The sequence below is a fragment of the Oncorhynchus masou genome, chromosome 12 (assembly GCF_036934945.1).
Source record: "Oncorhynchus masou masou isolate Uvic2021 chromosome 12, UVic_Omas_1.1, whole genome shotgun sequence".
In the NCBI taxonomy this organism is placed as follows: Eukaryota; Metazoa; Chordata; class Actinopteri; order Salmoniformes; family Salmonidae; genus Oncorhynchus; species Oncorhynchus masou.
Genome location: NC_088223.1, coordinates 60,571,175 through 60,597,315, shown reverse-complemented (window position 1 = coordinate 60,597,315; position 26,141 = coordinate 60,571,175). Strand labels below are relative to the sequence as shown.

Here is a 26,141-nt window from a genome sequence, read left to right as displayed (position 1 = left end):
TTATGACAAAGAACAGTGTCTATATATTAGACACTACACACACAGGTAGGCACAGCATGGCACGCGCACACACACCAATGCACCAGTTGATGCATTCATGAAAAACTAGCACCATGGACAGCGAACCTGCCTTGGTAATGCATGCCTTGCATTCATACTACGCTCCAACTTTGTGGACCAGGGTAGGGCAATTGGCAAACTAATTGAACTGTACCTCATCTATTTAATAACCACAATTATCTGTGTGAGAATAGGTTCAATGCCAATGAGAGTAAGAGGGAGGGAGGGACTGACCTGTTTTTGAGGGCATTGAGGACTGGATTATTCCCTTGGGTAAAATGTCGATGTCATTTTTGATCAACGTTTATGATCACTATGTTTGATGTAAAGTTACAAGGTGACATGGCGTCGTACCCTGGCTTGTTTTGAACAGAATTAGCTTATGTTTGTATTTTGTCAAGAACATTCGCAGAGGAACACACACATGAATTCACTCATTACTCTTTTCAACAGGCACCAAAAGTACGATATTTCTCTGAACTGCCTTGTGAAAGAACAACCCTGCAAGGTCGTATTTTATAACTTAGCTAGTCATTTTGGCAATACAATACGCGTTCAAATGATGCCCACTTGACCCAGATTTATAATGGGCCATTTGTGGGTTGCGTAAACAACAAAAGTAATTGTATGATCGCGGGCATGCAGCGTTGTGTTCCAAACAAAACAACCTCAAGTGTGCTTGCCCTAGTTCCTCAACGGTACAGCTAGGAGATCTCAAAAAAGAACCGTATAGTTGAAGACTCTTCTTTAAATCATTAAAGTGCATTGAAATTACTTAGGAGCTATGCACACTTTGGAGAGCTGTGTGGCCACTTGGAGACACCAGTTAGTCCTCTCACTCAAACCCTTGTCATTTTTTGTCTTATGTTGCACCTATCCCACATTTTCCAGGAATATTCTTATCATGTTATTGCATGTATCCAGAGTATTTTCAGATTTCGTTAACAACAAATGCGGCGAAAAGTAGAGTGAATGTACAGTATAATATAATCAACAGTGTAATGTTTGGATTCAGTCTTGTGTCAGGTGAACTGTTGTGTCCTCAAATTTGGTCTAATAATCTTCCTATAATCTCCAAACTGTTACGTTTCAATGGCAAAAGTGGATATAGATGGCAGAATTCAGATATGACGTTTTGTAATGTCGGTATCCACTGAGTTTTTGTTTAAGAAGAAATGTGTGGTAAATGCATGTGGGCCTCCATCTTTATGTACCTCCGCTATTGCTACCATGCTTATGCAAATGCTTTTCAGATTTCTTCTGTGAAGAATCATTTCAGTTTAGTCCTATCCATATAGGCCAATTCCAACGAGTGTAAAGGGTTAAACAGGATAATTAAGGAGTTATTTTCTCTTGGCTTCCTCTAACAGTCACTAACCAAGGAATGAAGAAGAGTGGCCTGCGGCTGCAACAGTAACACTCCAAATGAATGGCTCAGAAATCATTTTAAAAACATGTTTTTAACGCACTTCATTTGTTATACTCTGGAAGGCTAAGTTAACTTTTTACAGAATGGCATTGCATACATTTCAATGCCATATGTGGAAACAATGCTACTGCAACATGTTAACACCACCTTTTCATGTTTGGTGGGTAACACTATTTCAACACCACATGTAAGTTTTTCACATGTGCTGGTATTTCGATTTTCACATGTGCTGGTTTCTTACATGTGAAACTACAAATTAGATTTTCACGTGATTTTTTTCTACTTGTTAAAATGCAATTCCATAGGTGAAAGTGAGATTTTCACATGTGGAGTCTTCTAACATGTGAAACTGCGAATTCCACATGTGAAACTGCGAATTCCACATGTGAAACTGCGAACAAGACATGTGTCAAGGGCAGCCATTAATGATCATTACTGTATATGGATGCATGAACGTGCGCACGCACACACAAATGCACATGCATACACAAACACCCCCCCCCCCCCACACACACACAAATTCACATGCATACACAAACAACCCCCCCCCCCCCACACACACGCACATACGCACATTCTTTCACAAATTTCACTCCCACGAACGTACTGTGGAGACACAAACACACCCACACACAAGGCTATCAATTTTTATGTCAAGGCCACTGTGTGCTCAGAGAAACATTTCTTAGGACCCGTATTGAGCCTCGATTCTGTTACTTAGAATGAGGTCGGGGCAGCAGCACACAAGACGGCAAGACAAGTGTTCGCCACATACAAATGGGGAACATAGTTCAGATGATTTGCCTGACTATACAGACTGTATAGATCGAGGTCAGTATTGAATAGATGTACCCTGAGTCATCTGTATATGGCTCTGAATGTATCATCCTTTGATCTACCTAGGCAACATCAAGCTGGCTAATTTGGCCCCTGTTGAATGCCTGTGGCCATGGATGTGTGTGTGCTGGGCTTTGGTGTGTTGACATGGCCCAGCCGGTGTGTGTAATGTGGGTCAGCTCTGTGCTGTGGCCTGCTCTTCTCCAATATGCTCTGTGGCTGGAGATGAGTCATCTCCCGGGAGCCATGGATGGATGCTGTGGTTGAAAGCCGAGACTCTGCTAGTCTGCGCTGCTGCTTTCTGGGCTCCTCTCTCTCTCTCTCTGTGCCGCCTGGCCCGATGTACATGGCTCCAACACAGAATGCTGCAGTGGACTCTGTGTGTCTGTGTGGCTCTGCTGTGCTCTGATAAGGATGGCTTTAATACGCTGTGGTGAGAGTGGTTTATCTCCTAGACTAGTCCCGTTTCTCTCTTCCCCCGTTATGTTATGCTCTACACAAAGAGCAGCTCAACTGGTAGACTGGTTCTGTTCAGTTCTCTGGAGTTGAAACGTGAATGGTTGAAAGCATGCTTCTGGTATTATGTAGGAATTAACACAAAAAATGACTGAATTGGAAAATGAGTTTTTAGAGTCAAAGTAGCCTGGTAGGGTTTACAAATCTTCTTCTTTTTTTACAGAAATTAGTCTGAATCTGCCAATCACACAGCACTGTATACAACTCTGTTATATTTATAGCTTTCATGGTATATTTCAAACTTAAATAATTCTAAATAAATCAGCACAATCTGCATTCCATACACCTAGTGAACGAGTTAGATGTTGACAATAAAGGAGACAAAGACATATTATTAGAACAAAGGTGTGCCTAACATAGATTCCCCCCCCATTGTATGTCCCCCATGCAGGCCTGGATGACTGTCTGCAGCAGTACATTAAAAACTTTGAGAGGGAGAAGATCAACGGGGAGCAGCTTCTCCACATCACCCACCAGGAGCTGGAGGAGCTGGGGGTCACCCGCATCGGACACCAGGAGCTCATCCTGGAGGCTGTGGACCTACTCTGTGCCCTGGTGAGGAGTTCATCTAGACATGCAGGGCTGGAGTCAGGAGAGATGGTCAGGGCAAAGGGCTGTAGAGTTAGACCTCTTGTTTGCGGACATGACAGAATAACTTTACTATCGATGCCTTCCAGTGCAACCAAGCCAGTGCAGTCCAGTGCAACCAAGCCAGTGCTCCAACTAGAGAAACACGGTGGACGTGCAGGAGATGTCCAGCTAGCCTAGTTGCTAGATCTGTTTGTGCACCGTTTGAGAGACAAGGCATGACAGACAAGATTGAAGACAATAAAAGGTCAGTAGAAAGTGTTGCTTTATTATCTACAGCCGTCATCAGTGTTATCTGCTGAGTAACAAGGAGTAGAGGAGAGAGACAGCAGCAGTGCTCAGTGACCAGGGCTAGAGAGGTAGAGCTGAGGCTAGGGCCAGAGTCGCGGCGATGATTTGTGTCCGTTGGAGCTAAAGGCTAATTCAGATTCATTGGTGAATTGTATCCTTTTTTCCTAGATAGAGATGGAGTGGAAGGAGACTGTGCTGATTAGTGGTGGAGCGGGAGGAGCCTGTGCTGACAGAGGTGGAGTGGGAGGAGACTGTGTTGATAGAGGTGGAGCGGGAGGAGCCAAGGCTGATTAGAGAGGGGGCGGGGGGAGTCTGGGCTGATTAGAGGTGGATGGGGGGGAGTCTGGGCTGATTAGAGGTGAAGCGGGAGGAGCCTGTGCTTATAGAGGTGGAGTGTAAGGAGCCTGTGCTGATAGAGGTGGAGCGGGAGGAGCCAAGGCTGATTAGAGGTGGAGCTGGGGAAGCCTGTGCTGATTAGAGGTGGAGCAGGAGGAGCCTGTGCTGATTAGAGATGGAGCGGGAGGAGCCTGTGCTGAGTAGAGGCGGAGCGGGAGGAGCCTGTGCTGTGTGCATCAGTAAGGGAGGCATGTAATGGGTGTCGTTAGTCTTGGTGTATGATGACTCATACAGAGAGAATCAGGCGTGGGCATGGGAAGAGCCCTGTTAGAGCGAGCTAAGAGCTCTGTATTAACTTGACTGATTCAGAGAGGGGCCACACAGCACATGTCCTCTCTGATGGGCTGAGGAAGTGTCTGATAATAGATCCATAGGCCTAGACAGCAGCAGCTGGGAGGGAGTGTGTGTGTGCGTGTGTGTGTGTGTGAGAGGCTGCCTGTGTGTGAGGTGTGTGTGGAGCTAGCTGAGGTTAGTGTGTGATTCCCTGTGACAGAGCGGCCTGCAGCAGAACATCATTAGAGTGCCTGGACTGCCTGAGACCCAACATCTCCACCCTGACAACCACACACATGTAATCTGTGTCTGTTAATTAGATGGTCTGATGGGGGCTGCCTGGGTGTGTGTGAGAATATGTGTGAATGTTGAGCAGAATGTTCCTCCTTTATGTTCACATAGGGGGCTATAGTATAAGTTTGCGACTGTGTGAGCGTGTGTGTATGAGTCTGTGAACATGTGCATATGTGCTAAGACAGTATAGTGTGTGTTCTGCATCCCATCTCCATTATAGTGATGTGCTGTGATTATCATTGGATGCTGGGACATGTCCCCATTGATCCCGGCAAAGTGCACTACAGCTGAACATTGCGTCACTCTGCTGAGAGGAGTCTGACATGAGTAATGACTGTACTGGAGGAGACCTACAGGTGGAGGGGACAGGAGAGACAGGACACGGACGTGGTCACGCACACACACACACTGCCTTATTAGTGGCCTGACCAAAACGGATGTATGCTGAATAGGTCTCAGTCCCTCTGCTCTGCTTGTGTACGACAAGACTCTCTGCAGATCAATTGTTGAAATTAATTTATCTTTCCTGGGTTGATTATGTGAGTGTGATGGATTGAAAGACAATGCAGGCTTAGTGTCAGTGTGACCGCTGACTCACTTTGACATCTAACTGAGTGTTTGGTTGTTGCTGGGAGTTAGATAATTGTTCATCAGTCGGCAGTGACCAGACAGACAGACAGACAGACAGACAGACAGACAGACAGACAGACAGACAGACAGGGCTCTGCTGCTGAGTTGTTGATGTAATAGGGATTTTGCTCCCACAAAATTACAAAAGACATTACAGCCATCAGAGGAAAGTGTCCCTTCCATGCAGTGACGCCTCTCTCTGCCTGAATGGCTCACTGAAAGGAAGGTAGCAGGGAAATGGCTGAGCTGGTCAGTACTCACCACCACCTAGCAGCATAATGGCGTGTTTCCTCTACAGTGGGTCGACTGCCAAGAACAAGGCCTTATTATTGTGCCGCTTAGCTTATTTGCATGGATGTACAGTATAACATATTTAATTCTCCCCCACCTTTTATCCCTTGTCATCCTCTGCATTGACGTAAATAGGTGACTAGCGATGGAGAAGCCCCCATAAAGAGCAGCCTGATCAGACAGCAGCACATTACTTTGATATTTTGAATGAAAGAGGAAAATCAATAAGGGAAGAAGAAGCTATGGAAACACTGGGCTTGTTGTAATTAAGAGTGACAAAGCCAGGAGTCACCATGGCAACAGGGCTGGGCTGGGCTTAGCTACATTGTTGTGGGTTAGACAGGAAGGAGATATTTCTCCATGGTGACAGTGACTAATGTTGACTAGACACAGAGAATCAGAGACAACTATTCACACACAGGCACACATCTCTAACAGACATACTATTGTGACAACGAGTATGACAGATGAGTGGTCTTCATTGTGTCTATGATGAGGCAAGCATCCCTTTATGTTTACTTGAATAACTCTAGATCCAAAGGATAAATCTGTCCACCTGGTTTGGTAGATAAATTAAGAGGGAAATCTGAGATTATCTGAGATTATGTGACTGAAAGGATTTGTCTCTATATATCTCTGGCATTTAGATATTATATGCACTATACATTTGCTGCAGCACTGTTCTGTATGAGCTTTCTAATACAAGTACTGAATATGTCAGTCACACCACAATGTCATTGCAAGTTACTGTTATTTCTCCACGTGAACTTAATGTATCCACATTTTAACTTTAAAGTCAAACACTTCTGGGAGCATACTGGACCATGGTCTAAGGGTACTGTACGCTCTGTTCCAGAACTACGGTCTGGAGACTGAGAACCTGCGTACCCTATCCCACAAGCTCAATGCCTCAGCCAAGAACCTGCAGAACTTCATCACAGGGAGGCGTCGAGGTGGCCATTATGATGGCCGGGCCTCACGCAGGCTGCCCAATGACTTCCTCACCTCCGTGGTGGACCTCATCGGAGCAGCCAAGAACCTGCTGGCCTGGCTGGACAGGTGGGTGTTACATCTCAGCTTCGGGGGTTGAGATTGATGCATCGGAACATCCCAGTTTTGTTAGACTTAGAGTATCTTATTTTCTCCAGAGGAACTTCATTTGCGTATGCCTAATAGTTTATATATGGTTCTCTTTCATTGTAAAGTTGTTGGGGAAGGCAAGTACTGTCTTATGCAGAGATGTTTATTTTTTATATCTCACGGACTGCTCTGCCCTCTCATATCCTCTGATGTCTGATCTCTGCATATTGTACTTTCTTCCCTCTTGCCAGATCCCCATTTGTCAGTGTGACAGAGTACTCCTTACTGAAGAACAATATTGTTCAACTGTGCCTGGAGTTAACCACCATAGTACAGCAGGTGAGTTGTCCAGGGGTGGGTAAAGGTTAGGGAATTATTTAACTAGTTAGAGCATCAATATGTCTCCGACAGAACGCTTGGCTATATATCTCCATTTTATAATTCTGTTAGTTTTGTCGGGAATAAGATGAAGGCTGACTGAAAATAACTTCCTGTTTTAAATACTCTCAAGAGACTGTCTGCCAACTAAATTCATTTCACTGCACTTGGGATATTTGCATCTGTCTCATCTGATAGTAGCTCAGTTTTATTTCAATGTTTAAAAAAAACATTAGTTCTCTAACTGGTTTTAATTGTCTTGCAGGACTGCACGGTGTATGAGACAGAAAACAAAATTCTTCATGTGGTGAGTTTTGAGTTTCCTTCTATGGGGTTTAATGCCCACAAGACCTACAAATCTTAGTATCAATCATTAACTGCCACCTAATACTTAATCTTAGTTAACAGTCATAACATAAGCAACTGTAGTCAGTAAACAGTACAAAATTATCAAATGTTTTCACAATAAGTGGCATGTGAATCATCCAACGTTATATGGGACAATGATTTAAAACACTCATGAATCTTTACACACACACACACACACACGCACACACACACACACACACACACACACACACACACACACACACACACACACACACACACACACACACACACACACACACACACACACACACACACACACACACTACTTGAATTGGGGCACATGCCCACACTTGAACATGTGATAATACAGTCACACGCGTCCTCCTCATCAACCAGGCAGGCAGCACTATGGAAGAAAAGGGTTTAGATTATTAATAAGAGTGTGTGAGTCTGCCTGTGTATTTCTCAAAAGCCGCAGTTTTAAGGCCTTTGGTTGGCAGTCTGTGTTGAATAATGCAGAACCTCCCTGCTGCTCCCGCGGGCATTCCTGCCTACAGCAATTAGACAGGGAGAGAGATGGTGAGGCAATAATAAAGGAGAAGCTAGGACAAACTATGTACAGGCCAGACGTGTTTTTGTTTGTCTGTGTGTGTGTGTGTGTGTGTGTGTGTGTGTGTGTGTGTGTGTGTGTGTGTGTGTGTGTGTGTGTGTGACAGAGAGAGCAAGAGAGAAAGTGAGAGAGAGCAATGGAGAGAGAGCCCAAATGAAGACTAAGGGAATAGATGGAAGGTCATGACTGTGTCAATGTAGCTACGCTGTTCACTGCCAGCAAGTTCTGGTCACTGTGCTACTTTTGGCAGTAATAGAAACCTATGTACAGTACATTTGACATGACATCTGAAGGACATGACAGTATCCAGCACTGTTCATACAGTGCTGCATAGACCAATAAGAGACCCCTTTTTCCTCAACTTGTTAAACCTGGGAAGGAGAGCCGTAGCTTGCCTTTGAAGAATGCCCTGTGTGTCTCAGATGATGAATAAACCGAAGAATCGCTCATTAAAAAACGGGTCAGATTCTCAGATAATTGCATACAGTGCTTCATTCTTGTTGCTCTAAAAACGCAAGCAGGAGAAGATGAAAGTGACTCCAGTTGGCTCCCAGTTGGCTCTTTGTCCTTCAAAGTGATACTGTTGAACTCCAGGAAGTGATGCACGATCCTGATGCTCACAATAGACAATGTAGCAGACAGTGTAGTAGTAATACCTTACACTGTGTGGCTTCTTTTTCAGGTATCTGCCAAAATAAAGGAAACACTTGTCGTGTCTTTACTATCATTAAATTGAAGACTTAGTTTTTATCAAAGATTCTCTGTAATTAGTATTACGCGATCAAACTGATTAATCATGTAACTGTAATTAACTAGGAAGTCGGGGCACCAAGGAAAATATTCAGATTACAAAGTTATAATTTCCTAATATAACCTTTCAGATATTTTATATCTGATCAATTAGTCTTCGAATTAATTAATTATTTACTTTACCCCACGTTAGTCTCATTCCAAACGTCAATTGTTGGTCATCTGCACGAACCCAGTCTTCACTATGAGTCATCCATACATCAATTGTCTTAAATAATTTATTTACTAACTAAGTAATTCACAGAAATGCATAAACTAACAGCAGATAGTTACAAGGAAATGATAACGGAGTTTCTCTAGTGGGATAAACCGGTATCGCGGCTTGGTGGACAAAAGGGGAAGTGGGGGTCAACTGAGATGAGACACAACAAAGTTGATAATTATAACAATTGAAATGCTAATCCTTTGCACATGAACGCTCACTCATTCGGGAACAATTACAATCAATATATATGTTTACGCTCAGTCGTATCTTTGTTTGTCGGGATCTTTGTTAAAAAGTTTGTTTCTGTTGGAAAGTTTTCGTCCTCTGATTTAGTTCAACTCAAAAGGGAATTGGAGTTTCCTTCATTAAACAGTCCAAAATCACATTACACAATTTTACAAACAGTATCATACTCACTCATTCATCTTATACAACAATTAGAGGTAAACCTCATATCTGAGGCTACTATATAAACAGCATTATGGTAATGTGGCCACACCGTCTCCCATGAGCTTCCCCAAGTTGTAACAAACGGACCAGTTCGTAGCTGGATTCTTCCCCGATCTTTTATACCTTCCAAGTTGTATGAGGTGGAAGAAATTCCTTTGTTCTCTATGAAAATTCACTCTGTCGTTATACTGTGTGGCCATGAGGCCAGATCCTCTCCTCAGGAATTTACGACCTCTCTCCGACCTCAGCAGTCTGGTTGTAGGAGCAGAGAGCGGGGGATGGTGCTCACTGTACCCAAAGAGTGTAACGTCATGACATTAAATGAGGATTACATAGTATATTGTAAGTAGGTACTTCCACACAGGTGTGGTTCCATGTATAACAATGCCCAGTTGCCCATTATTTTGGCTACCATGGTGAGAAGAAGAGATCTCAGTGACTCTGAAAGAAGGGTCTCAACCCAGCTAGCACATAACATTCTGAGGTGATTTTTGTGTCCTATGGTTATTTTGCATATAACCTTCCCACAACTTTCTTGGAATGGTGTAGGATAGTTGCTTGGCTTTGGAACGTTCTCATCACATTTAATGAACATGACAAGAAAACATTGTTTTCTTGGTATTTCATTACTTTAACTGAATGTTTCCTAAACGTTAAAATTTAAATGTTGGTAATGTTCTAGGAACGTTCTCCAACTGGTTTGTCATGGGGAATGTTCTCAAATAGTTCAGAGAAGGTTAAAAAAATATTCTGTGGGAATTTCAGTACTTTAGTATAATGATTTTCTACAAGTTTGCTCATGGTTCTATTTAAAGTCATGTTCTCAAATTGTTCCAAGAATGTTAATAGAAGGTCTAAGGTCCCGGGGCTGTGTTTCTACTACGCTAACATATGGAATTGTTTTAAGAAGGTCATACTAAGGATCATTTAGCTATTTGATTTAGAATGTTATTTGATGAAATATTGAATTTGTATAGAAACACATTGAATGACATATTCATCATGTCAAAACAGATCATTTGTATTTATTTTTGGACTATGTTTTGAAGTGCCTGTCCTATGTCTGAGAGATAAGTTCAGAAAATGTTTTCTATATTTTTTACCCATATTTAACCCCTTTTTGGCACTAAAGTACTTTCATAATAAACAAATCTGGTACAGGGTTACCTTCAGATGAGTCTTGTGAGACTTGTGGGCATCCTAGAGCAAAACATGAGAGTCTAACTTTTTGATGGTGTGGTCATATTAGTGTGTAGCCCAAACTGTTCAGACACTACTGGCAGATCGTCAGTATTGGCTTCAGACGAGTCCCCTGACACTCGTAGAGCTAAATGGAAAACACCATTGTGAGAGTCTCACCTTTCCATAGAGGGGAAGACACTACAGATATTTCCGTGATAAGACCAATTTTTGGAATCTCCTGGTCTGACACACACTGCTGCAGCTCTGCCACCTCCAGATGCAGAAGGTCGACATCAACGCAGCATGCAACAAACATATCTCTAGTTGAAATGGGATACATTTTAATGGAGATTTTCATTTTAATGCTGATCAACTTTAGGTTAATAGGGAACATTTTTCTGTGGGAAATTCAGTACTTCAGCATATCATTTCCTACAGATTTTCTCATGGTTTCATGGTTGGGGTGGCAGGTAGCCTAGTGGTTAGAGTGTTGGACCAGTAACCGAAAGGTTGCAAGATTGAATCTCCAAGCTGACAAGGAAAAAATCTGTCATTCTGCCCCTAAACAAGACAGTTAACACACTGTTCCTAGGCTGTCATTGAAAATAATAATTTGTGACTTGCCTGGTTAAATAAAGTTTATTTTTATTTTTTTAAAGGCTCTATTTAAAGTAATGTTCTCAAGTTGTTCTCATAACATTAAGAAAAGTTTCCATAAAAACCACAAGTAAAGTTGAGTAATGTTATAAAAAAATAATTACATTCTGTTCTCAGCATCAATAAAACTCTTTCTATCTTATATATTGTTAAGTGTGGTCAGTGTGGTCATGGATAGAGAACAGAAGATTATAGGTTGAAAAATAAATGTGTTGGCATGATTAATAGCTAAGGAAATCATTTTCCATATGTCCTATCTGTGATTGGAGTTAAAAAATACAGATCAAGTCGAAAGTTTACATACACTTAGGTTGGAGTCATTAAAACTTGTTTTTCAATCACAAGTTTCCTGTTAACAAATTATAGTTTTGGGAAGTCGGTTAGGACATCTACTTTGTGCATGACACAAGTCATTTTTCCAACAAATGTTTTATTTATAATTCAGAGTAGGACAATTCCAGTGGGTCAGAAGTTTACATACACTAAGTTGACTGTGCCTTTAAACAGCTTGGACAATTCCAGAAAATGATGGCATGGCTTTAGAAGCTTCTGATAGGCTAATTGACCTCAATTGAGTCAATTGGAGGTGTACCTGTGGAAGTATTTCAAGGCCTACCTTCAAACGCAGTGCCTCTTTGCTTGACATCATTGGAAAATCAAAAGAAATCAGCCAAGACAGAAAAAGAATTGTAGACCTCCACAAGTCTGGTTCATCCTTGGGAGCAATTTCCAAACGCCTGAAAGTACCACGTTCATCTGTACAAACAATAGTACGCAAGTATAAACACCATGGGACCACGCAGCCATCATACCGCTCAGGAAGGAGACGCGTTCTGTCTCCGAGAGATGAATGTACTTTGGTGCGAAAAGTGCAAATCAATCCCAGAACAACAGCAAAGGACCTCGTGAAGATGCTGGAGGAAACAGGTACAAAAGTATCTATATCCACAGTAAAATGAGTCCTATATCGACATAACCTGAAAGCCCACTCAACAAGGAAGAAACCACTGCTCCAAAACCGTCAAAAAACTAGACTACGGATTACAACTGCACATGGGGATAAAGATGGTACTTTTTGGAGAAATATCCTCTGGTCTGATAAAGCAAAAATAGAACTGTTTGGCCATAATGACCATTGTTATGTTTGGAGGAAAAAGGGGGAGGCTTGCAAGCCTAAGAACACATTACAACCATGAAACACAGGGGGTGGCAGCATCATGTTGTGGAGGTGCTTTGCTGCAGGATGGACTGGTGCACTTCACAAAATAGATGGCATCATGAGGGAGGAAAATTATGTGGATATATTGAAACAACAGCTCAAGACAGTAGTCAAGTTAAAGCTTGGATGCAAATGGGTCTTCCAAATGGACAATGACCCCAAGCATACTTCCAAAGTTGTTGCTTAAGGACAACAAAGTCAAGGTATTGGAGCGGCCATCACAAAGCCCTGACCTCAATCCTATAGAACATTTGTGGGCAAAACTGAAAAAGCGTGTGCAAGCTAGGAGGCCAAAATTAACCCAACTTCTTGTGGGAAGCTTGTGGACGGCTACCTGAAACGTTTGACCTCAAGTTAAACAATTTAAAGGCAATGCTACCAAATACTAATTGAGTATGTAAACTTCTGACCCACTGGGAATGTGATGAAAGAAATTAAAGCTGAAATAAATCATTCTCTCTACTATTATTCTGACATTTCACATTCTTAAAATAAAGTGGTGATCCTAACTGATCTAAGACAGGGAATTTTTACTAGGATTAAATGTCAGGAATTGTGAAAAACTGAGTTTAAATGTATTTGGCTAAGGTGTATGTAAATGTCTGACTTCAACTTATTGAAACAGTGAAAGTTTTAAGGAAGTTACAAAAGTGCGTTAATTAAACCTCCCAGGAAAACTTTCAAGGAACCAGAGTAAAACGTTCTCAGAACCTCCCTGCAACATAAAAATAAACGTTTCCAGAACAGGTGAAATTTTCACTTGGAAAACTTTCAGTTTTACCGGTCTGGAAACGTATGGCTTCGTTCTCACAACCAATGTGAAATCAAAATTATTAGTTCCCACAACTTCCGAGGTATCAAATGTGCTAGCTGGGAAAGAAGTATATGGAGTTTTAAATGTGTCTCAGTCACCAGATCTCAACCCAATTGAACACTTATGGGAGATTCTGGAGCGGCGCCTGAGACTGTTTTCCACCACCATCAACAAAACATCAAATGATAGAATTTCTTGTGCAAGAATGGTTTTGCATCCCCTCAATGAAGTTCTGCCAAGGTGCATTGAAGCCGTTCTGGCAGCTCATGGTGGCCCAGCACCCTATTAAGACACTTTGTGTTGGTGTTACCTGTATCATTTAGGCATCCAAAGAATGATAGTTATTCAGGCAGTAATTCATATTACTCAGTTGTCAGTGTGCGATGCAGCATATAGAATGATCCCTTCCTGTCTTCTTCTGTCTGCAGTGTAAAACATTGTCTGGGATCTGTGACCACATCATCTCGCTGTCCTCTGATTCACTGGTGTCCCAGTCGGCCCATCTGGAGGTGGTGCACCTGACCAATATCATGCCCAGCGAGGGCCTGGTTAGTTCTCACTCTATACTATACTATAGATGCCTTCAATCATACCTCCACAGGAGCTGAACAAGGAGTTTGTCTAAGATACTTAGTCTTTGACAGGATAGTTCTATGACAGAGAAAACAGGCTCAATTTGTTTGCTGTTGCTTACAAGTTTCATAACAAGATATTGGGAAGTGTAAGTCTCATCATTATTACTACATTATTCTGCTTTTAAGTTTAATAATGTTCAGCCTTTTTCCTCTCATTTAGGGAATGTACATCAAATCTACATACGACGGCCTTCATGTCATCACTGGGACCACTGAGAACGTAAGTCTACTTTCTGGACCCTGTTACCCTGTAGTAAAACAAATGTTTTACTTTAAACATTATCTGCTAACCATACCCACTCTTGCCACCATACCTTTAATCTCGGTTAACCCAGAACTAAAGTCTTGCGTAATTGGTCAGATGCTCGATTAAGTTCTGGGTCCATATGTGTTGAGAAGAGATCGGAACCGGCAACTCTATGGGCCAAATGTCCCCTCCCCTTCTTAAATTCAAAAGATGCTAACAGCTGTGAAATCGTGATTTGTCCAAAGCACCGGAACTAATGCTGCTCGTTATCTCATGCATCCCATTGTATCATGAAAGATCTACAGTACCATTTATGTTTACGTACTGTAGTCTGTCCATGAGAGATTACCATACCTTTGCTTTTGTCTCCTACCATTGGCTTGCTTCTTTGACCCATGAGCTTCTTGTAGTGCTATAAAGATCAGCTCCTCTGGTTGGGGCTCTGGGATAACTGTTCAATTAATGCAGCAAATAGTGAACACCCTAATTAACATCTGGGTGTTTAATTGGGGGTGAAACAGAGGAGGGGTGACAGAGGCTTACAGATGGTAGTATTGCACAGAGAACCACAGCTCTTCTAATTGGCAACACTTTCAAAGCAGGACTGGGATGGGGAGGACTCTCTGTAGGAGATGGAGAGGGAATGGGTGCTGCTGTTTAATGTGATGTTTAAGTTTTACTCAGACACATACTGTGACTGATCAGATCATTTTTGTTATTTCCGAGCCCCTATGGAAGGAAAATACTGGAGATATTGTACAAAGTGTGCAGTCGTAGTACCACGGTATGAAGGGAGGTATAGAGGCTGGTGATGTCTCTGCCAAGTGATCTAACTCATCTGGTCTTTTCAATTGCTGCTAAATGGTGGCTGAGATTTATATTTTTATTTTATTTTAAAAGGATCCCCATTAGTCGACGCCAATGACAACAGCTAGTCTTACTGGGGTCTGACATATAATGAAAAATACATTACAGACAAAATACGTTTTGCATTTTACATACATTTAAAAACATAAATTTAAAAAAAGTAACACTCTTTAGACTGTTACTGGACATTTTGGGGGGGAAACCATAATTTATCTGTCTTCTAAAGTTGTGCCACCGTAGCCTCCCCTTGCAGATCAGTCTTTGCTTTAGCAAACTCCTTTGTTCTGTTCATTATTATGCCATGTAAAGTGCATTCAGAAAGTTTTCATACCCCTTGACTTTTTCCACATTTTGTTAAGTTACAGCCTAATTCTACAATTGATTAAATCGTTTTTTCCCCCCTCATCAACCAACACACAATACCCAATAACCACAAAGCAAGGTTTACAGACATGAAAAACAGAAATCTCACATTTACATAAGTATTCAGACCCTCTACTCAGTACTTTGTTGAAGCACCTTTGGCAGTGATTACAGTCTCGAGTCTTCTTGGGTATGACTACAAGCTTAGCTCACTTGTATTTGGGGGGTTTCTCCCATTCTTCTCTGTAGATCCTCTCAAGCTCTGTCAGGTTGGATGAGAAGCATTGCTGCAAAGTTATTTTCAGGTCTCTCCATAGATGTTGGATCAGGCTCAAGTCCGGGCTCTGGCTGGGCCAATCAAGGACATTCAGAGACGTGTCCCTAAGCCACCCCTGAATTGTTTTGGATGTGTGCTTAGGATTGTTGTACTGTTGGAAGGTGAACCTTCAGCCCCAGTCTCAGATCCTGAGAGCTCTGGAGCAGGTTTTCATCAAGGATCTCTCTGTACTTTGCTCCGTGCATCTTTGCCTCACTCCTGACTAGTCTCCCAGTCCCTGCCGCTGAAAAACATCCCAACAGCATGATGCTGCCACCAACATGCTTCACAGTATGGATGGTGCCAGGTTTCCTCCAGAGGTGACGCTTGGCATTCAGGCCAGCGAGTTAAATCTTGGTTTCATCAGACCAGAGAATTTTGCTTCTCATGGTCTGAGAGTCTTTAGGTACCTTTTGACAAACTCCAAGCAGGGCTGTCAGGTGCCTTTTACTGAGGAGTGGCTTGCATCTGGCTATTCTACCATAAAGGCCTGATAAGTGGAGTGCTGCGGAGATGGTTGTCCTTCTGGATGGTTCTCCCATCTCCACAGAGGAACTCTATAGCTCTGTCAGAGTGACCATTGGGTTCTTGGTCACCTCCCTGACCAAGGTTCTTCTCCCCCGATTGCTCATGGAGGCCCTGTGTTCTTGGGGACATTCAATGCTGCAGACATTTTTTGGTACCCTTCCCCAGATCTGTGCCTTGACACAATCCTGTCGCAGAGCTCTACAGAAAATTACTTCGACCTCATGGCTTGGTTTTTGCTCTGACATGCACTGTCAACTGTGGAACCTTATATAGACAGGTGTGTGCCTTTCCAAATCATGTCCAATTAATGGAATTTACCACAGGTGGACTCCAATCAAGTTGTAGAAATATCTCAAGGATGATCAATGGCAGGATGCACCTGAGCTCAATTTTGAGTCTCATAGCAAAGGGTCTAAATACTTATGTAAATAAGGTATTTCTGTTTTCGCTTTGTCATTATGAGGTATTCTGTGTAGATTGGTGAGGATTACATTTAAATAATAATAATTTTAGAATCAGGCTGTAACGTAACAAAAGGTGGAAAAAGTCAAGGGGTCTGAAAACTTTCCAAATGCACTTATGTCATGTTCGGCATGACAATAAATTCAAAGTAGTTGGCCAAAGCGTATACTTACGTAGTAGTTAGTATATGACCTATACTGACAAACCATAGACAAAGGTCTCTGATGACAATGATCTGTCTGTTTATATTGCCATGATGGCACAGTCGATGTGTCCTAACCTCTACTTGTCTTACTTGGATACTGTCTGTCACTGTCTCTGCAGTCTCCAGCTGACCAGTGCAAGAAGATCCATGCGGGAGACGAGGTTATTCAGGTCAATCACCAAACTGTGGTGAGTCCAGACTGAGTGTTCCACTGTGGATACTGAGTACAGCACTGAGTACTGTTATGTCATTTAGTCCTACAGGATCTCTCTCAGGGTCTGTGAAATACATGCTGTTCAGTCTGGGTCAGGAAAGGTCAGCTATCATGAATGAGAAACGTCTGCTTTCCTAGACTCTATACTCCTCTAGCCCAGCCTGTCTGGGGACTAAATGCGTTGCCTTTGGAAGCCAAGTACAAGGTGCTTATTTAGTTCTTCCTAGTACCTAATTAGTCCTCAATTAATCATTTAGTATCTGGTAGTTAGGGATTTAATGTACTTGTAAGGATACAGGGGTCTGGATAGTCATTAATTGATAATGAGCTTTTAGTTCCCAATGTAACCGAGTGGGTTCATTTAACGCACATGGGTTGGCAACACTGGACAATTCATTTAATCTGACCGGATCTCACTTTAAACAGCAAAAAGGACAGTCAAATCACTCCTCTATATTCATCAATAGATACCTTAGTTATGGTTAATCAAATTATCTACATCAATGTTTTCTCCTCTTTAGTAGATACATTGAAACATCTTTTTTTGCGGCTTTCTTTTGTAAAATAACTATGAATTAACTGATTTATTTTCAAACAATTGTCAACATGTAACATCACATTAAGGTGTGGGATATTCACTGTATTACAAGGAACAATAGCATATCTATTTCACTCCAGAGAAGTAGCCACGTTGGTGCAGATGCTATCCTACTGTAGCTTCTAACTAACGTTTGCTAGCTATCAAGGGTCTGTAACAGCATAGCTTACATTGCTACCATGACAAAGACCAAAGCCGGTGGGAGCACCGTTGAGGACAGTGGTGTCTCTCTATCACAGGTGAAGGAACTTTTAAACAAACAAAAATAGTTCTACAAGCAGTTGTTACAACAACAAGAAAAAGCTTCAAGTGTTGTGTCCAAATACTGCTGGAGTCAACTAAGAAAATAATGAATGATCTGACCAGAGAGGTCCAGGACCTGAAGAACAGTTTGCAGTTCTCACAAGGTCAGATCGATGAGTTTAAAAAGGAGAACAGCAAGATAATAGCAATCTGTAAGTCATTGAGAGAGGACATCTGTTCTGTATTTGAATCCATAATAACAATGACGGAGAACTCCGATTATCTCGAGGGACAATCAAGGCGGAACAACACTGTTGTGGATGGAATCGCAGAATCTCCACGAGACCTGGACGGAGTCTGAGGATAAAGTGAGGGAAATGATAATTGAGAAACTGAAGATGGACCCGCAGCAAGATTGAAGTGGAGCACGTACACAGAACTGGAAAACCCAGGCCTATAGTGGTCAAGTTCCTGATGTTCAAGAACAAGGTAGCTGTTCTGAAAAGAGCAAATAACTTGAGAGGAACGTACATCTTCCTCAACGAGGACTATCCTGAAGCTGTGCGCCAGAAGAGGAAAGAACTTATCCCAGCCATGAAACCTGCCAAAGCGCATGGGGACATTGCTTACATCCGCTATAACAGGCTCATTGTCCACCCTCCCTCCCAAAAGCCTACAAAGGATGTGAGAGCCAAGCCTGTGGGTTCATATTTTCAATCCCACAGCACACACACCACCAACAGATTGATGGACTCCTGAATAATGTTTTTTCTTGCTTTGTTTGTTATTTTCCATATTATGTCTATCTATGATAAGCTATCCAGGAAAGGGCAAAAAATGCCCCATATTAACATATGTAGCCTTAAAAAACAAGGTTAATGAAATCAATAACTTGCTTCACATCAGATAACAATATATTAGCCATTTCTGAGACTTAGATAATTCCTTTGATACAGCAGTATCAATACAAGGATATAACATCTATAGAAAAGACAGGAATGCTTATGGGGAGGTGTTGCTGTATATATTCAGAGCCATATCCCTGTAATGCTTAGAGAGGATCTCATGTCAAGTGTTATTGAAGTGTTGTGGTTGCAGGTTCATCTGCCTCATCTAAAGCCTATTTCTTCTAGGGTGCTGCTATAGTCCACCAAGTGCTAACAGTCAGTATCTAAATAATCTGTGTGAAATGCCTGATAGTGTGTGTGTGTGTGATGTAAACAGAAGTCTACTTTCTTGGGGACTTGAATATTCACTGGTTTTTATCAAGTTGTTCGCTCAAGAGGAAGCGTCTCACTGCAACCAGTGCCTGTAATCTAGTTCAGGTTATTAATCAACATACCAGGGTGTTTACAAACACAACAGAAACAAGACCCTCTGGATGTATTGATCACGTCTTTACTAATATTGTGGAACTTTGTTCTAATGCTGTATCTGTACCCATTGGATGCAGTGATTACAATATAGGGGCCATATCCAGGAAAGCCAAGTTTCCAAAACCATGCACCAGTTAAGAACTGTTAAGGCTCCATGGGTTGATGAGGAAAAATGTATGGTTGACAGTGATGGGGCAAACGGAGTTGCTAATAAGTCTGGCTGCACATCTGACTGGCTGACTTACTGCAAATTGAGAAATTATGTGACTAAACCCATCATAAAGAAGAAGAAGAAGCCAAGATGATATAAAGAGTGACGGAATAAAACAAAATAAATGATGGGCAGAAATTGATGATTCAACCCTGTACACTTCAGCAACCACAGCTAGTGAAATCACTGCAACCCTAAACAAAGAGTTGCCATCAGTTTTAGAATGGGTGGCCAGCAATAAACTGGTCCTGAACATATCTAAAACTAAGAGGTTTGTATTTAGTACAAATAATTCTAAAAGTTCTATAACTCAGCTGAATCTGGGAATGAATGGTGTATCTGTTAAGCAAGTTGAGGAGACTAAATTACTTGGTGTTACCTTAGATTGTAAACCGTCATGGTCAAAACATATTGATGTAATGGTTGTAAAGATGGGGAGAGGTCTGTCCGTAATAAAGAGATGCTCTGCTTTTTTGACACTACACTCCACAAGATCCACAAGAAGTTTTATCTTGATTATTGTCCAGTCATATGGTCATGTGCTGCAAAGAAGGACATAGTTAAGCTGCAGCCGGCCCAGAACAGAGTGGGACAATTTGCTCTTTATTGTAATCAGAGGGCTAATACTGTATTAATACTATACATGCCAGTCTCTTTGGCTAAGAGTTGAGGAAAGACTGACTGCGTCACTTCTTTTTATAAGAAACATGAATGTGTTGGAAATTCCCAATTGTTTGCATAGTCATCTTACACACAGCACTGACACACACACACTTACCCATCAGACACGCCAGCAGGGGTCTTTTCAAGTCCCGGGGTCCAGAACAAATTCAAGGAAACTTACAGTATTATACAGAGCCATGATTGCATGGAACACCTTTCCATCTCATATAGCATAAGTGAACAGCAAACCTGGTTTCAAAAAACAAATAAAGCAACATCTCACGGCACAATTCCTCTCCCCCATGTGACCTTCTTGTTGTGTGTATGTACTGACATGTATATGTAACTGATAGCTACACACACACACACACCCTACGTGCTAATGTTTTTAAATGTATGTAAATTGTAAAGTAGTTTGTCTGTAATGTATTTTTCGTTATTTGTCAGACCCCGTTAAGACTAGCTGTCGCCATTGGCGTTGGCTGATGAGGATTCTAAGAAAAATCTGATCAAAATCAAAGCTTTGCAGCATTCAGCATTCCTTCTATTTTTGCCAGAAGTAAATGTTTGTTTATCCTACTGTGGCTTATGCACACATGTACAGAAGCCACAGTAGCTACGTCATCCACTGATGAAACAGTGGCAGCTTTAGAGGTCACGACCTACTGTTTGTGTCACTTTGCATTGAGGTCTGTGTATGTTTCTCTTTGTCGTTACTGCAGAGGCCCTCCAGGCTATTTAAAGTCCAGTAAATATGATTCTAGTGGAATTGGAGATGTAGTATGAAAACAGCTGGCAGGAGATAATAAACTAACAACTAATATAAACAATGGATTGGGAGGACTGTGGCATTTTCTGTAATTTATTTGGGTTGGTGGATGCATTAATCAGGCCACTTGTGATGTTGTCATACTGAGCAGGGGCAGTGTCCTAGCTCGGTAGGGGACCATTTCTAGTGGGCCTAACTGCACATTTGTGATATATTTTTAAAAGGTAAAGGGCACAGCACTTCCTCCTACCTTAACAAAGATACACTAATACGTTGTGGTTGCGGTAGCCTATTTTACTGTGTATGGAAAACTATTTTACTGTATGATCAGCCAATCACATAGATTATACATTTTATGACATGATGCTGTGTCCAGAAACATGAGACAGTAGTTGTGCCAATTAACTTTCATAATATTAACAAACTGTAGTTTTGGCAAGTCAGTAAGGACATCTACTTTGTGCATGTCATTTTTCTAACAATGGTTTAAATACAGATTATTTCATTTAAAATTCACTGTATCACAATTCCATTGGGTCAGAAGTTTACATATGCTAAGTTGATTGTGCCTTTAACTGAATGGTCACATGCCTTGGCAAACATCCAATAGAAGCCTACAACTGGCAAACTTGTCCTGAGGGCCAGAGGCTAGCTAACTTATTACATGCTTTGTCCCAGCTAGCGCATACGTTTCTGAGAACCATATGTTTCTTAAGGCTTGGTAAGAACATGGTTGTCCTATGGTTATTTTTGCATACAACCTTCCCACAACATTCTGGGCATGGTGCAGTATTGTTGCTTGGCTTTGGAACATTCTCCAAACATTAAAGGAACTTCACGAAAAACCTTTTTTTTATGGTGTTTCGTTACTTTAAACTGAACATTTCCTAAAAGTTACAACATGATTACATTTAGTAACAATTTTGGTTTGTTCTCCAACTGGTTTGACATTGGGAATGTTCTCAATTAGTTAAGAGAGAGTTAAGAAACAACGTTCTTATGTGGGAATTTCAGTACTTCAGCAAAATGTTTTCAAAAGGTTTCCTCCTGGTTCTATTTAAAGTCATGTTTCCTAAAAGTTCAACCGTGGTTACATTTAATTCCAATTTTGTTAATGTTCTCGAAACATTCTCCAACTGGTTTGACATTGGGAATGTTCTCAAATATTTATTCTGTGGGAATTTCAGTGCTTCAGCATAATGTTTCCTAAAGGTTTCCTCATGGTTCTATTAAAAGCCATGTTTTCAAATTGTTCAAAGAACATTAAAAAAAATATCCATAAATAGCGCAAGAAAACTAGTAGCGTTCAGAGAACGTTCTAAGAATGTTATTTAAAACATATACTTTCGTCAAACAAAACTATCTCTATCCTTTATCTTGTTAAGTGCGTTCTGGTGTGTTTTTTGACTCATGTCATGTCTATGCTAGTATGACTAAAATTCGCTAGCTAGTTAACCAATAACTGTAACAATGTAATTGATAGACAATAACTGCACATTGTGAAAATATATTTGTTTTCAATAAACATTGGAGATTAAGTATAGTTTTAAATGCTGCCAACAATCTGAACCAAACCTGTCAGTTTTGCCCCATAGTTGCGCAAGCATCGGTTTTCTTTTAATCTCACTTTTGTCTAGTCACATTAAAAAATACATGTATTTGCATGATTAATGCTGAAGGAAAATAATTTCCATGTGTCCTATCTGTGCTTGGAGTTCAAAAAAGTAAACCCAAAATAAGGTAGCAGTGTTATTAAAAGTATTATTGAAACTTTCAGTGAAAGTTTTAAGGAAGTTATACAAAAAACTCAAAATTACCTACAATAGTAATAAAACCACCCTGGAAAACTTAAAAGGAACCAGAGTAAAACTTTCGTAAAACTTCACTTCAACCTAAAAATAAATGCTCTCAGAATAGGTGAAATGATCACTTCTGTTCTCAGAACATTTAAAAAATGTTCAGTTTTACCGGTCAGAAAAACACATGGCTTCGTTCCCCACAACCAATATGAAACAATAAACACGTTCCCACAACTTCTAAGGAACCGAATGTGTTTTTTTTCTAGATGTGTCTGCATGTACAGTACCTGTCAAAAGTTTGGACATCTACATTTGAAGTGGAAGTTTACATACACTTAGGTTGGAGTCATTAAATCTCGTTTTTCAACCACTCCACAAATGTATTTTGGCTGGGGGCAGTATTGAGTAGCTTGAATGAATAAGGTGAATAAACTGCCTGCTACTCAGTCCTGGTTTCTAATATATGCATATTATTAGTATATTTGGATAGAAAACACTCTGATGTTTCTAAAACTGTTTGAACGATGTATGTGAGTATAACAGAACTCATATGGTAGGCAAAAACCTGAGAAAAAAATCCAACCAGGAAGTGGGAAATCTGAGGTTGATCGTTTTTCAACTCATTCCCTATTGAGGCTACAGTGGGATATTGGTCATGTTGCACTTCCTAAGGCTTCCACTAGATGTCAACAGTTTTTAGAACCTTGTTTGATGCTTCTACTGTGAGGTGGAGGCGAATGAGAGGGGAATGAGTCAGAGGTCTGTCAGAATGCCTTGAGCTCGTGACGCTCGCTCACGTGAGAGTCAGCTTGAGTTTCATTGCATTTCTACAGACAAAGGAATTTTCTGGTTGGAACATTATTGAAGATTTATGTTAAAACATCCTAAAGATTGATTCTATACATTGTTTGACATGTTTCTACAGAATGTAACAGAACTTTTTGACTTTTCGTCTGCTCCTTGTGAATGCGCTTCGTGAGATTGGATTTGTTTACCAAACGTGCTAAAAAGAGGAGCTATTTGGACATAAATTATGGACATTATCGAACAAAACAAAACATTTATTGTGGCACTGGGATTCCTGGGAGTGCATTCTGATGAAGATCATCAAAGGTAAATGAATACTTATAATGTTATTTCTGACTTCTGTTGACTGCACAATATGGCGGATATCTTTTTGGCTTGTTTGGGCTCTGAGCGCCGTACTCAGATTATTGCATGGTTTGCTTTTTCCGTAAAGCTTTTTTGAAATCGGACACAGCGGTTGCATTAAGGAGAAGTGTATCTAAAGTTTCATGTATAACACTTGTATTTTCATCAACATTTATGATGAGTATTTCTGTAAATTGATGTGGCTCTCTGCAAAATCACTGGATGTTTTTGGAACTACTGAATATAACGCGCCAATGTATAAAATATTTTTTAAATATCAACTTTATCAAACAAAACATACATGTATTGTGTAACATGAAGTCCTATGAGTGTCATCTGATGAAGATCATCAAAGGTTAGTGATTCTCTATTTCTGATTTTTGTGACTCCTCTCTTTGGCTGGTGTGACGACCCTCCCACTCTGTCTGCCGTATTCTCTCTTTGTTATTGTTTCCTTATTAGGATGTCGGTGGGCGGAGTTGGGAGGGTCGTCAGCTACATCAGCTCCCAGGATAAATACACCACTTCCCCATTCATGGAGGAGACTCTCTCCACGCAGACACTTTTATAGATTTTGTTGTGTATCTTGGTGGTTTTTGGTTGTTTGCTTTGGCACCTTTCAACACCCTGCATTATCACATTCATGCATGCAAAACACTCACTTACACTACTGATGACTGATTACACACACCATTGTATATTGTACTTAGATTACTTTATTTACTCCTTATCTCCACGTTGTCTCCCTTTTGTTACAGGCTTTGAGCCGGTTCGTGACACTGGAAAAATGTCTGTGTTTTTCTGTGACTTGGCTCTGACCGAACATAATCATTGGTGGTGCTTTCGCCGTGAAGCCTATTTGAAATCGGACACTGTGGTGGGATTAACAAGAAGTGTATCTTTAAAATGGTGTGAAATACCCGTGTTTGAGGAACTTTAATTATGTGATTTCGGGTTGTTTTGAATTTGGCGCCCTGCACTTTCACTGGCTGTTGTCATATCGATCCCGTTAGCTGGATCACAGCCCTAAGAAGTTTTAACAAACTATAGTTTTGGCAAGTCGGTTAGGACAACTACTTTGTGCATGACACAAGTAATTTATCCAACAATTTTTTTATTACAGACAGATTATTTCACTTATAATTCACTGTATCACAATTCCAGTGGGTCAGAAGTTTACATACACTAAGTTGACTGTAACTTTAAACAGTTTGGACAATTCCAGAAAATTATGTCATGGCTTTAGAAGCTTCTGATAGGCTAATTGACATAATTTGAGTCAATTGGAGGTGTACCTGTGGATGTATTTCAAGGCCTACCTTCAAACTTAGTGCCTCTTTGCTTGTCATCATGGGAAAATCAAAATAAATCAACCAAGACCTCAGAAGAAAAATTGCAGACTTCCACAAGTCTGGTTCATCCTTGGAAGCAATTTCAAAACGCCTGAAAGTACCACGTTAATCTGTACAAACAATAGTACACAAGTACAAACACCATGGGACCACACAGCAGTCACACTGCTCAGGAAGGAGATGTGTTCTGTCTCCTAGAGATGAATGTACTTTGGTGCGAAAAGTGCAAATCAATCCCAGAACAACAGCAAAGGACCTTGTGAAGATGCTGGAGAAAACAGGTACAAAAGATCATACTTTTGTTTTTAGAAATTCCTCTGCTCTGTGTAAACAAATATAGAACTGTTTGGCCATAATGACCATTGTTATGTTTGGAGGAGAAAGGGGGAGGCTTGCAAGCCAAAGAACACCATTACAACCATGAAGCATGGGGTGGCAGCATCATGTTGTGGAGGTGCTTTGCTGCAGGATGGACTGGTGCACTTCACAAAATAGATGGCTTCATGAGGGAGGAAAATTATGTGGATATATTGAAGCAACAGCTCAAGACATCAGTCAGAAAGTTAAAGCTTAGTCGCAAATGGGTCTTCCAAATGGACAATGACCCCAAGCATACTTCCAAAGTTGTGGCAAAATGGCTTAAGGACAACAAAGTCAAGGTATTGGAGCGGCCATCACAAAGCCCTGACCTCAATCCTATAGAACATTTCATGGGCAGAACTGAAAAAGCATGTGCGAGCAAGGAGGACTACAAACATGACTCAGTTACACCAGCTCTGTCAGGAGGAATGGGCCAAAATT

At 41.0% G+C, this 26,141-nt stretch overlaps 1 protein-coding gene across 1 annotated transcript in view; it reads left to right on the top strand.

Annotated features, from left to right (window-relative positions):
• LOC135550536 (connector enhancer of kinase suppressor of ras 2-like) overlaps nt 1-26,141 on the top strand; it is a 58,459-nt gene that overhangs the window by 5,701 nt on the left and 26,617 nt on the right. Inside the window, exons 2-8 of the mRNA XM_064981456.1 lie at nt 3,234-3,397; nt 6,462-6,664; nt 6,937-7,024; nt 7,329-7,370; nt 13,769-13,888; nt 14,136-14,195; nt 17,083-17,151. Of these exons, the coding sequence (XP_064837528.1) occupies nt 3,234-3,397; nt 6,462-6,664; nt 6,937-7,024; nt 7,329-7,370; nt 13,769-13,888; nt 14,136-14,195; nt 17,083-17,151 (746 nt within the window). The remainder of the gene's footprint in view (nt 1-3,233; nt 3,398-6,461; nt 6,665-6,936; nt 7,025-7,328; nt 7,371-13,768; nt 13,889-14,135; nt 14,196-17,082; nt 17,152-26,141) is intronic.